This window comes from Camelus ferus, chromosome 4 (assembly GCF_009834535.1).
Source record: "Camelus ferus isolate YT-003-E chromosome 4, BCGSAC_Cfer_1.0, whole genome shotgun sequence".
Lineage (NCBI taxonomy): Eukaryota > Metazoa > Chordata > Mammalia > Artiodactyla > Camelidae > Camelus > Camelus ferus.
Window position 1 is genome coordinate 9,826,962 of NC_045699.1, and position 12,023 is coordinate 9,838,984.

The 12,023-nt window shown below is 52.6% G+C and overlaps 2 protein-coding genes across 13 annotated transcripts in view; one reads left to right on the forward strand and one right to left on the reverse strand.

The window, feature by feature from the left end:
- The window catches only part of LOC116663053, a 150,236-nt gene that overhangs the window by 131,648 nt on the left and 6,565 nt on the right, over positions 1-12,023 (reverse strand). For 9 of the 12 annotated variants that reach the window (XR_004319091.1, XR_004319084.1, XR_004319089.1 and 6 more), the window contains exon 3: positions 1,457-1,611. The exons of 1 other annotated variant lie outside the window; for it this stretch is intronic. The gene's annotated coding sequence lies outside the window, so the exon portion shown is untranslated. Of the gene's footprint in view, positions 1-1,456; positions 1,612-3,300; positions 3,387-8,853; positions 9,595-12,023 lie in introns of those variants that run through there. 2 more of the 12 variants (XR_004319087.1, XR_004319095.1) reach the window with 2 other exon arrangements.
- On the forward strand, positions 1,327-3,083 carry CCL19 (C-C motif chemokine ligand 19). The gene is made up of 4 exons (XM_006182743.3): positions 1,327-1,543; positions 2,252-2,378; positions 2,612-2,705; positions 2,795-3,083. The coding sequence occupies exons 1-4, from the start codon at positions 1,483-1,485 to the stop codon at positions 2,813-2,815; spliced, it is 303 nt and encodes a 100-aa protein (XP_006182805.1). The 5' UTR covers positions 1,327-1,482; the 3' UTR covers positions 2,816-3,083.

Sequence of the window (12,023 nt, forward strand, 5' to 3'; positions counted from 1 at the left end):
AGCATGGACTCCGAATCGCAGCCTCGGCAAGCTATCTGTAATCTCACTTCCCTGTGCTGCTCTGTGATCAATGGTAGACCGGCAGTGTGGGATAGTGGTAAAGACTGTAACTTTAGAGTAAAGACACCTGGGTCCAGGACACGTATTTGCTTTGTGATCTTGTGCTCTGAGCCTCGTTCCTTATGTGTAAACAGAGATAGGAATATGATAATAATAAAAACTACCTCCTGGTTTGGTTGAGAAAGTTAAGCAAGGTAATAGGGGTAAATTGTCCTTGGTACAGAGCCTCACACAGAGTAAATAAATGGAAATATTACTGCTATTAGTAGTGTCATTAATAGACGGAAAGAGCAGGAAGTTAGAAACTTATGAGGGAAGCATTGCCCCCATCCAACAGAAGGCCCAGAGCTCGGGTAGGGATGGTTGAATGGATGTCCCACATATTAATTTCCCTTTTGAGGCCTTCTCTTCTGGTCCATCTCTGGTCTTTCTCATAAGGATGAGAAATCACTCCTCGCCCCCATCTATCAATTCTCTGAAATTCGGGGATTTGTGTGAATATGAGCTGGCCAGCCCCTCTCCTTAGAAATCCCCTCTTGGTTCCCAGGATCGAGAGGAAAGGAAAGATGAAGGGGGCTATGCCAGGCCAGGCTCCCTCCAGCTGTTGTGTTGACCCAGGTGTTGGGCATATGAAAATGGTAACTAGAGAAAGGGACAGTGCTTGCTGAGTCAGGAGGTTGAATCCCAGGGACCTGAGATGTGGGATGGGGTACTGGGCCTCCTTCCAAGGAACATTTCTGCAACTCTGCTTATCCCACGGGAGAGACTGGTTCCCAGATGATGCATGGGGAGGCACCATAATGACCTGGGGAGGCCACCCCAGGCTTCAGGGTTATTCTGAGGGCACCAGAGAGTCCTCTGCACCACCAGCAGCACCCCAGAGAAGAACCAGAGAAGAGAGTGAGGATGAGGGATAAACCGAGGGAAGGATGCGCCACTCCTCACTCTGACCCCTCCATCCTAACCATCCCCTCTGGAGGCCCTGCCCTGTGGTTGACAGTGCAAATGTCACCAGTGAGGTGACAGTGCAGACTCTCCCTGGAGCCGACAGCACAGGGTCCCCTTCTCTTGGCCAGACTGCAGAGTGCTTAGGTTCTCAGAGCTGAAGCCAAGAGAAGCAGAAGAGAGGGGAAGAGGGAGGGCAGGGTCAGGTTCTGTCAGAAAGAGGGGGCCAGAGGGGAATCCACGGAACGGACTTGGAGGGGAATTTCTCGGCAGAGAAAGTGAAAGTTCTGAGCCATAAATAAGAGGCAGTGGCAGCCTCGTCCAGCCTCCACTCTCACATGCCCAAACCCCTCTCACCCCACGTCCCAGCGCTCCCTCCCTCTCCCAGCCAAGTCTCAGCTCCACACGGACTCTTGCCCTCACCCAGACTCACTCACGCTCACACACTCACTGGCAGTTCGTCTCTGCTCACTCTCCATGGCATCCCATGCAGCCGCACTGCTGGTCCTCAGCCTGCTGATCCTCTGGACGTCCTCTGGTAAGGCTGAGGGGAGGCTTAGGGTGGCGGCGGGTTGCGGGGATGTGTCCATCTCAGACTGCCGGGTGCTGGATGTGAGGGACACTCTGGGTTAGGGCTGCACGTCTCAGTGAACCTGGAGGTTCCCAGTGCCCTGTGTGTGTGCCGGTGAGTGTGCCTGGACCTGGGCCCCTGAGCACATCTGTCTCTTGATGTATCCAGGGCCTGAGACTACCTGTCCCTCTGCAGGCTCTGTTTCCTGCTGCCTCAGTCTCCCAGGCAGAAGGAGAGAACAGTATATATTTGCTTAAGGTGGGGAGAATGGGAGACACTGAGGCAGGCTAGAGACAAAATCTTTTAACGATTTTTAAGTTCTGCTAACACCAGCCTCCTGCAACCCCACCTCCCACCCATCCCCCACCAACACTGTGACCAGCATTAACTCTTCATTTGTGGGGAAGTTGAAAGGACTTGGGAGAGAGGTGAGGGTGATCAGGGCAGCAGGAAGGCTTTTGTGGGGCTCAGGGCAGCCAAGCAGCTTAGAAGTACTTCCATACATTTAGCCACCAGTAGGGCCATACTGGTGCGCATTGGCTGAATACAATCAGGTCTAGTTGCCACCACACACACACACACACAGGTGTCCTTAATCCCAATTAGAGCTGTGGCCTGCCCTCCTCAGGGTCCCTGTATCCTGACCCTACCTTCTTTTCCCTGACCCTGCCCCAGCTCTGGGAGGTGCCAACGACGCTGAAGACTGCTGCCTGTCTGTGACCCAGCGCCCCATCCCCGGGAACCTGGTGCAAGGCTTTCGTTACCTGCTCCTCAAGGATGGCTGCCGGGTGCCTGCCGTTGTGTGAGTGGTGGGAGGAGCGTGTCCCCTTCATCCCCCCCCATCAGCCCCTGCTGAAACCCACCCCTACCTTCTTATCTCTCTTATCTTTCTCCTTGCCAAGCCCACCCACTTCAAAAAAGCCCCAGATACAGGTTCCCAGATGTGGTCTCCGGCCACTGCCCCTCACACCACGGCCTGCCAGGAAGCTAGGTTCCAGGGCTCTTTTTTCTCTGACCTCTGACCTCTGACTCCAGGTTCACCACGCTAAGAGGTCGCCAGCTCTGTGCACCCCCAAACCAGCCCTGGGTGGTCCGCATCATCCGGAGACTGCAGAGGAACTCTGCCAAGGCAAGCCCCGCCCTCCCCAACCCTGCCTCCTCCCTCCAAGCCCCTGCCCAAGACCCCAGCCCATGACCTGCCTCTCCTTCCTCCCTCAGGCCAAGGGCTCCAGCAGTTAGCCCACAAGAGTCCCAGCCCCAGAGGGAGCGCCGTGTCCCAGTGAAGGGATGTGAATCACTGGCACACGAGAGAATCAAGGACTAGAAGGGAGGACCAGGCCTCCAGCTCCCCTGCCCCAGACCTAACCCAGCTGGGCAGGAGTGGGCAGGGCAGGAGTGTCACTGTGAGTGTGAGTGTGAGAGAGGGTGAGTGTGGCAGAAGCACAGCTTTTGCATGATCAGATTCCATGCTGTCCAATGCGTCCAATAAAGCCCAGCTGGTACCCACGAATCTGTCTGTTGTCTGTTTGCCGTCAGTCCAGGAGGACTGTGATAGGAGTGGGGGAGGATGGAACGGCAGGATTAGTTTCCACCCTGTGGCCTGAGCAGCCTCCTCACTGACCTCCACCCAGCACACTGTGTTCTCAGGATCAGCTTCCACACTCAGGGCCCCACCTCACATCTCCTCGCAGCCCTACCACACTCCACCACTCAGCAACACTAACCTGTGTCGGTTCCCTGAACGAGCCAAACTCTCTCAGCCCCCCGGGCAGGTGATCAAGGATCCAGGTGTCTCAGGGATCTGGTGTCACTATGGGGGAAGGGAGTTGTTGGGAACCAGCTCTCATGGCTGGGAGGAGGTCAGGGGGCCCAACTCTATTGTCTAGGGGGAAAGTACCCATCCACGCATGCCATTCCCCCTGTCTGGAACACTCCTCTCTCTTCTGCCTGCCTGGCTTCCCATCTGGGTTGGCATAACTCTTCCTCCAGGAAGTCTTCCCTGACTCCATGTTGGGTTAGGTAGCCTCCCTCCCTCCCTGGCTCCCAGGGCCCTCTGCTCCTGCTCCTCTCCTCTTGCAGCACTCAACACCCTGAGTTATAATCGTTAGTTTGTCAGCCTTCCTGGACAGGGATCATGTCTCTTTTGGTTTCCTCTGTCCCTTGGTATCCAGCACACTACTGGGCACAAGGTAGTCACTCAATAAATACTTGTCTTGAGAATGGATAAATATGTGAGAAAAGGTTCAGCAGCCAGGGGTGAGGGCCCAACTGTCCACACAGAATCCAACCTCCAGGCCAGCCCTCCTCTCTTGCTCAGTCACTCTGGGTCAGGTCTAGCCCCATCTAGGGCTACATGGCAATCCTAGGGCATGCTTCTCAGGGATACTGACAGACCTGGGAGCCAGAGGTCAGAGTGGGAGAGGGAGGAAGAGGGAGCAGCCAGAGAGCTGGGGAGGTTTAGCATGGAGGGACCCCACCATCACCTCGTAGCCACATGGGCTCCCGGGTCGAGGCAACACAGACCAGGAGAATCACAGGCAAGGAGTCTGAGCTCTGGGAGACAAAAGCCCTTGACTCTTGGAACATCCCACAAGGCTGCTCTAGGAGGATGAACTCCTCCTGCTCAGTGCCCTGGGGAAGCTGGCTGGCTGCCAGAATATGGCCCCTAAGGGCCTGTCCAGCTGGGAGCAGCAAATCTGTGCCCCTGGGGTTGGAGTAACAGCCAGTACAGCAGAGCGAGCATTCTCCCTGAGCATTCACAGGGGCCATCATTATACCATACACTATCTGGTAACAAAAGGAGGCCTGGGCAGCCTGGGAAGGGAAACTGTGGTGAGGGGGTGGGCCAGCCCCCCCGCTACAGAGCTGAGAGCCTGGTATCTTCTTCCTCACCTCTGCTCCAAGGAGAAAGTGTTCAAAACCAGCTATTCCAGGTCTTTGAGTAATAGGAGTGGGTTGAATAGGGATGGTTTGCAAGAACAGTTGGTATGGCCAGGAAATTTGGCTCTGCTGCCTGGGGGAAATTACCCACCCATTCACGCAGCCATGCAGCCATCTATCTAGCTGTCTCTGCATTGATTAGCCCTCAATCCACCCAGCCAGCCACCCACCCATCTACTCATCCATCCGCTATTCCATACATTCAGACAGCCCACAATGATGTACCAGACGTCCCAGCTGTGGACACCGTTTGGACCTGTGCCCTGTTCCACCACAGGCAGCGGACAAACACAGCCCCTCAAATCCTTCTCAGTCCCCAGTGAAGCCAAGTGGAGTTCAGCAGACACAAACACACAGAGGCAGACAAAAACCCTCCCTCTAGACGCTTGGGGAAACACAGATAGAGGAGAGACGGTGAGGGTGGGAGCCCTGAGGAAGGTGCTACCAGGACAGATGTCCCTGGACACCACCTCCCTGACACTGCCGTGGGGGTCGGGGTACAGGAACAGGTCGTGAGCAGCCCCCCAGCCCCTAGTCCTGTTTCTGGCCCTCACTGAGCCACTCTGGGCAAGTCCCTTCCTCACCGCCCCCTCCAAGGGACTTAGTTCCACCATTTGTCAGGTGGGGGAAGGGGCCCTAGTTATTAAGAGTTCCTTTTTATTTTTTTTGGACAGGGGGTGGAGTGTGTAACTAAGTTTATTCATTTGTTTATGTTTAGAAGTACTAGGGATTAAACCCAGGACCTCTTGCATGCTAAGTATGTGCTCTACCACTGAGCTATACCCTCCCCCACAAAATAAAGACTTGATTCCTAAATCTTTGGGTCTCAGGTTAATCCCACCCACAGCCTACACACAGGTTCCCTCAAAGTCATGCACATTCAGAAACATCCCCACTTCCTGGGGCCCCAGGGACCACCCTCTGGGAATGAAGGGGACACTGAGGTTCAGGAAGAAAGAAAATAATCTAGGAGCTCGGGAAGTGGCTTGAACAGCCCCCTGCTGGACCCCGGAGACCTGGAGGATGAAGAATTTCAAGGAAGCCTGAGCCATCCCCACCCCTTCTCCAGCCAGTGCCTTCTCTCCCAGCTCTCTCCCTCCCTCTTTTTCCCACCCCCCAGCCAACAACCGTCCTGGGCACTGAGTCTTACTCCCTTATCTCCCTACCAAGAGGGATCAGCTCAGCAGTCTGTGACCCACTTGAACATTCTCAGCACTCAGACTTCACCTAACCAACACCTGCCCAGTTTTACTATGACTCACTGACGCGCGTTAAGTCCTCATTCATACCAGGTCCACCACCGACCTGCCTACCTGACAATGATGAAGCTGCCAGCTGAGGGGTTAGTGGGCCTGGCTCCCTAGCCAGGCTATGGGGACTGCCTGCCTCTAAGTGAACACCTTCCTCTCTCAGGCAAGTGGCTCTTGCTACAGGGTTAAGGCCGGCAGCTGAGTGATACCAGCGATACCTCCTGACCTGAAGGCCTGTGATCACTCAGCAGCCAACATCTCCCTACAGGCACCTGACGTCCCTGCTCAGGGCGTTCCCTGCCTTTTTGTCCACACAAAAATCTCCCTGTCCTGTCTCCTGGTAGAGTTCCCCTGGGGAGAGGCCTGGGCCTCTCCATCTCCATTGCCAACATTGCTCTGCACAGGGGCTGGCATGGAAGAAGGTCCAGTACATATTTGATTTAAAAAAAACCAGAATGGAACACGGCCCTTTCCCACGATTACTCCACCACCACTCACACCCGGAGTGCATCCAGTTCCCGGGACAGCGGGGCTGTCTCTGTTACATGGCTAAGTGTTTGGTCAGAGCCAGCTCCATACGGTTTTGATCATGTTTTCATCATCTCAGTTCAATTTCTCGGTAAGCCCCCACCGCATACCCCCTTCTCTGGCCTCCGGGAAACTCAGAAACGGCCAGAAAACCTTGGAAGGAACAGCCCCATAAAGCAACAGGACTCCCAGATAGGGAGTTTCCTCCAAGAGCCCCTCTGTAGGAATGAGCAGGCAATTTTATGGTCAGAGGCACTTCCTCGATGGCCCCCTGGGAGGCCACCTCTGTCTACATGAGGGGGCTTGGCTCTGTAGCAGGAGCTCTGTCACCACCAGTGCTGACCAGGTGCTGGGCACAGCTCTAAGCGCTTCTTGTACTGCAGCTAAGGAAACGGAGGTACAGAGGTGAAGTGACTTACCCAGGCTGGACGGCCAGCAAAGTGGCAGAGCTGGGGGGCTCCTGCCTGGGCAGTTTGGTTCCAGAATCTGTACTCTCAGCTACCACACAAACCTCCTCTCTGAGCTGACCACTCTCCTAAGTGAAAACGGGGAACAAGACAGCAGGGGCAGGTCTGAGGAAGCGGCCCTCGGGGAGTAGGAAAAGCCATGACTTTGCAGTGCTGACCAGGGGCCAGCCCCCTAGCTGAGTCCTTTATGTGCACTAACGCTGCGTCATCAAACAACCCTACAAGGTGGGGGTCACCAGTTTCATTCTAAGTATGAGGAAATGGAAGCACAGGGAGGGAGAGTGACCTCCTGAGTCCACTCAACTGGTGAGTGGCAAAGCTGAGACCGCAGCCCAGGTCTGCCTGACGGGTCGCACTTGGGCTGAGGGCCGGGGGCTGGGGTGTCCAGTTGGGGTGGAAAGGCTTGGCTTGCTAGAAAGAGCCAGGAAAAAAACAAGAGGAGAAGCTGGAATCCTCAGGGAGGACCCCAGCACTTGAGCTCAGGTACAGATATGTCCCTTGGAGGTCACCAGGCCTCTCCCGCAGAAAGGGAGCTTGCTTCTGTGGAGCCTCCAGGAGGAAGTGGGCATGGCTTCTCAAGGTGGGCTCGGGCCTCAGTTTTCCCAAAAGTGGAGCAGTGGGGAAGGGTATCAGGCTCCCATAATGCCCACCTTCTCACCTCCATGCCCAGGGCCTGGTAATGTTGAAAGGGAAGGAGGAAGTGAGGGCAGGGCTGAGATCAGGAGGGTAAGGGTTGGGGCAGGACTAGGGGTCCTGTGTGTGGGGCTTCTGGAAGGAGTGGCCTCACAGAGGGCCTCTGAGCCAGCCTGGCTGGGACCCCTGCAGGGCAGAGCATCTGGGGACCACAGGGGTGGGATCAGACTCCTGAAGGACTCAATTCTGAAAGCTACTTCCATCTCCTGAGGGGCCAGGTATAGGCAGGACAGGGGAGGAGGACAAGGGTGAGGGTGGAACCTCTGAGAATCAGAGTAGATGGGGGAGTCAGACCTCTCACCCCACTTATGTTCCTGGACCTTTGAGTCTTCCATGGCTCTGGTGGGGAAGCAGAAGACGTGAGCTGCCCTGGGCTCCAACCCGGCCAAAGTAGGATGGCTGTAAGCCCAGCAGCTCGGACACTGCCGTACCAGAACAATGGGACCCACTCCCTCAGAGTTCTGGATCTCAGAATCGCAGTCCCTGGAAATCTGGTCTCATCACCATCAAAACCTCAGTCACCTTGTCGACCTCATACCTGTCAGACCATCATTTCAAGGATCCTCCCCCAAGAGGAAGGTACCTCTTCCTACCAGGGGCCCAACACTGTAAAGCCCTCCATCGATTCAGGAATCGCCAGGACATCCCAATACCTACTGGTGTTCCCATTGCTAACAGGACCCCCATTCATGTCAAGGTCCCCCCATTACTCTCAGGCCACCATTCCTCTTGGGAAATCCTATCACTGTTGGAAACACCCAAGCCTGTCAGGCAGGACAGCACCATTGCACCACTCCAGGGACACCATTTTCCCTGTAGTCTATGTAAATGGCACCTCCTGGCATGGAGCCCTAAGTGTCAGCGTATCTGTTACTGTAGGGCCCCCAGTGGTCTTAGGGCTGCCATGACATAGAGTCCCAGCCCTGGCAAACCCTTGTGTCTGAAGTGATGCCACATCATTGTCTGGAACCCAGAACATTATTCATGCCAGGCACTGTTCTAGGTGCTGCTGATACAGTAGTAAACAAGACAGATAGTGTCTTGGGCTTCACGGAGCTGAATGTAATCCTTAGGAGATTCTACGATGGAAGGCAAGCTCTATTAGTAACTAAGACTAATATAATGGGAAATTCCTCAGAGAAAGGGGTTAAGGTTGTGGGCAGTGAAAAAAAAAGATAAATATCTCTATAGTCCATCCTATGGCTGTAATATCAAAATGCATCCTCCTTCTCAAACCCTAGACTTAAAATTTTAAGGGTATCACCTAACATAATAACATTTTTGATTATACAACCAAAAAGATTCACTGGTCCCCAAAGAGAGACTATTCAGAGCCTTAGCAATCACCACATCTGTCTTAGCGTGGGCTGCCAGAATAAAACACCAAGGACAGGGTGGCTTAAACAACAGTAATTTACTTTCTCACAATTCTGGAGGTTAGAAGTTCAACATCAAGGTGCCAGCATGGTAGGTTTCTGTTGAGAGCTCTCTTCCAGGCATGCAGACGACCACCTTCTTACTGTGCCTCATGTGGCAGAGAGCTCACTCTCTCTTCCTCTTCTTTTAAGACCACAGTTCTATGAGACTAGATCCCTACCTACCCTTATGACCTCATTTAACTTAGATTACTTCCTAAAGTCCCTCCCTCTAGACACAGTCATATTGAGGGTTAGAGCTTTAACATTTGAACCCTGGGGGGGACACAGTTCAGACCATAGCAAAATCCAATTCTAAATACAAGATCTCAGGATGACATCCATCCCTCCGCTAGTTTTGTTCTAATCTCATCTCTCTATTCTACAACACCTGAGTGATGCTGCAATAACAAATGGAGCCTGAGTCTGAATGGCTTAACACAGGACAATTCTATTCCCCACACATACCATGCCCGCTGTGGATCCAGGCGATCTCTAGCACAGCTGTGCTCCACATGGTGGCTCAACAGTCCAGACTGCTTTGATCTTCTGGCATGTTCTTTTTATCTCAACACATGTTTCCATGATGACTCCAGCCAGACAAGATAGCAAAGGGAATCTCCCCTTAAACACTTCTATCCACAAAAGACACATGCCATTTCTGCACACAGTTCATTCATCGGCCAAAGTGGGTCAAACAGCCATGCCTAACTTCAAGGGGGCAACTGCCAGGAGAAGCAAGCCAGAATCTCAGTGAATAGTAGTAATATTATCACTACCACTTATACTCAAGAATGGAATAAAGGAAAATGAAAGAAAAGGGGAGCCAAGAAATAGAATCATTTCACAGCCAGGAAGGAACTATGAATAAAAGCTATAGTGAGTAGCTCTGAAACTAGTTCTGGGGCTTAACTATAATTTATTACTTCTTTCTTATATTAGTTTTCTATTGCTGTATAACAAATCACCACAAATTTAGCAGCTTCAAACCATCCAAATTTATTATCTCACAGTTTCTGTGGTCCAAGAGTCCAGGTACAGACTGACTGGGTCCTCTGCTCAGGGTCCCACCAGGCTGAACTCAGGTGTCAGCCAAGGCTACAATCTCACCTTGGGCTCTGAGTCCTCTTTTAAATTCACTGAGTGTTGGCAGTTGCGGTTTTAAGACCAAAGTCCTGAGTTCCTAGAGCTGCCTGCAACTCCTGGCTCCTTGGCCCTCTTCACAACATAGCAGTATGCTTCTTCAGTGCCAGCATGAGAACATCTGCTGCTGCTTCTTATTTCTAAACATTTTTTCAAAAAGACTCACCTGATTAGGTCAGGCCCACCCAGGGTAATCTCCCTTTTGACTAACTCAGAATCAACTGATTTAGGCACCTTAATTACATCTGCAAAATCCCTTCATTTTTGCCATGTAGCATAACCTAATCACATCACTGATATCCTATCATATTCACAGGCCAAGAGGCCAAGGGGATCCCCTCAAAGTGAGATTATAAAAGCATACACACTGTGAGGGAGGAATTTTAACTTCTGTTTTCCACACTTCCTCTATGATTCACTCCCTTTACCTCCAACTGACACTTCAGCTGGCTGACATTCTATACCTCCTAAGGGACCCAAATCTTCACACCCAAGGGATACTAGCCCCTGATGGTCCAACCTAATTAAGGCTACAGGGGCCTTCCATTAACTTTGACCACTGGGCATGGCATCACCAGGAGGTGCCCCAAGTATGCCAGAGATTACCCCCGTACACACAGCCTCTCACACCCCTTGCCTTCCCCCACCCCACCCACATTGGGATTAATCACAAAACCCTGTCCCTTCTCTGCACCTTTGTGCTTGCTGTTCATTCTACCTGAAATGTCCTACCTCCCGCCTCACCCATCCTCAAGGCTCTGCAGACCTCCCTCCTCCATGTAACCTCCCCTGCCTTCCCTCCAGCCCCCCTAACTCCCAGGCTCATCTCCAGCCACATAGGTCACCTTCTGCTTTGGGTTCAGGGGCTCTTGTCTCCTGCACTTCTCCCAAGAAAGCTCAGCCCAGGCCCAGAAACCCTGGGGCCTAGAGTGACCCAAATTGCAGAAAATGAATGAGAGAGGGTGTTCAGGAAATGCCGGCAGTAGGCTGAGTTCCAGACAGCAGGACGCAAGGAAGGAGGGGGTATGTTGCTCAAGACTTCCCCCCATCCTGACGTCCTGTCACCTCCAGAAGTCCTGTGCAATATTCCACCCACGCTCTGAGACTGAAGGACCAAGCTCTGCCCCTCGGACTGGGACGGGACCTTCTGGATATGGACAGAGGATTTGGAGGATGAGAGAGTGAAGCAGACCCCCTTCTAGGATCAGGGACTTTCAGAAGCTGAGTCATCTGGTTTCATGCTCATTTCCAGCTCCTTTCTGGAACAAGACAGCCCAGGCTCCTCAGCCCACAGCCCTGCTTCCATAGGTCAGGAGTCACACATCCCATGTTCTCTATACGCTAGACGCCCTCTGCAGGCGACATGAGGTTGAGCGCCCAGGCCAGGCGCCTCACATCCCCTTTTCCCTACATACCGGATGCCCCCTGCAGGTCCTGTGAGGCTGAGGGCCACAAAGGGATGGATTAAACAAACAGCCAGCACGCGCACACACATACACACACACACACACACACAAAGTGGGGATACCCTTACCCACGTTCATACATCTGTACGTCTGTACCCACACACACATACACAGGTGTCTATTCAATCACACAGCCAAGCATTTGCATATATCAAGAGCACACCATAGACATTAAGCATATAATCACCATACAGTACAGACACACATACACGATTACACACAAACCATCACGGACACACAGACACAAAACACACAAGGACACAATCTTTTCTCCTAGAGAAAAGTCTTTGTTTAGAAGAAATAGGTTAAAAAGCCACCTGGGATAGCAGGGTAATATCCTGAGTGGTGGACTTAATAAAAGGAGGTGTCTAAACTGCCTCTAAGTCTAATGAGGCCTATTGCCTGGAGAGCCTTCTGTTTTGCTGGGCACTGGGATGGTTACTTTTGGAAGAATGCAGATAAGAGTTGGGGTAGAGCTACTAAAAAGAGAAATTTGGAGTTTGCAAGAGCTTATTCTATAGAACTTACATGAAAGCTCATTCTTA

Excerpts from the sequence above, each read along its gene's own strand:
- CCL19 (XM_006182743.3), top strand. The coding sequence starts at position 1,483 with ATGGCATCCCATGCAGCCGCACTGCTGGTCCTCAGCCTGCTGATCCTC. Across the intron at positions 2,379-2,611 it reads TGCCGGGTGCCTGCCGTTGT|GTTCACCACGCTAAGAGGTC; the intron begins GTGAGTGGTGGG and ends CTCTGACTCCAG. Across the intron at positions 2,706-2,794 it reads TGCAGAGGAACTCTGCCAAG|GCCAAGGGCTCCAGCAGTTA; the intron begins GCAAGCCCCGCC and ends TTCCTCCCTCAG.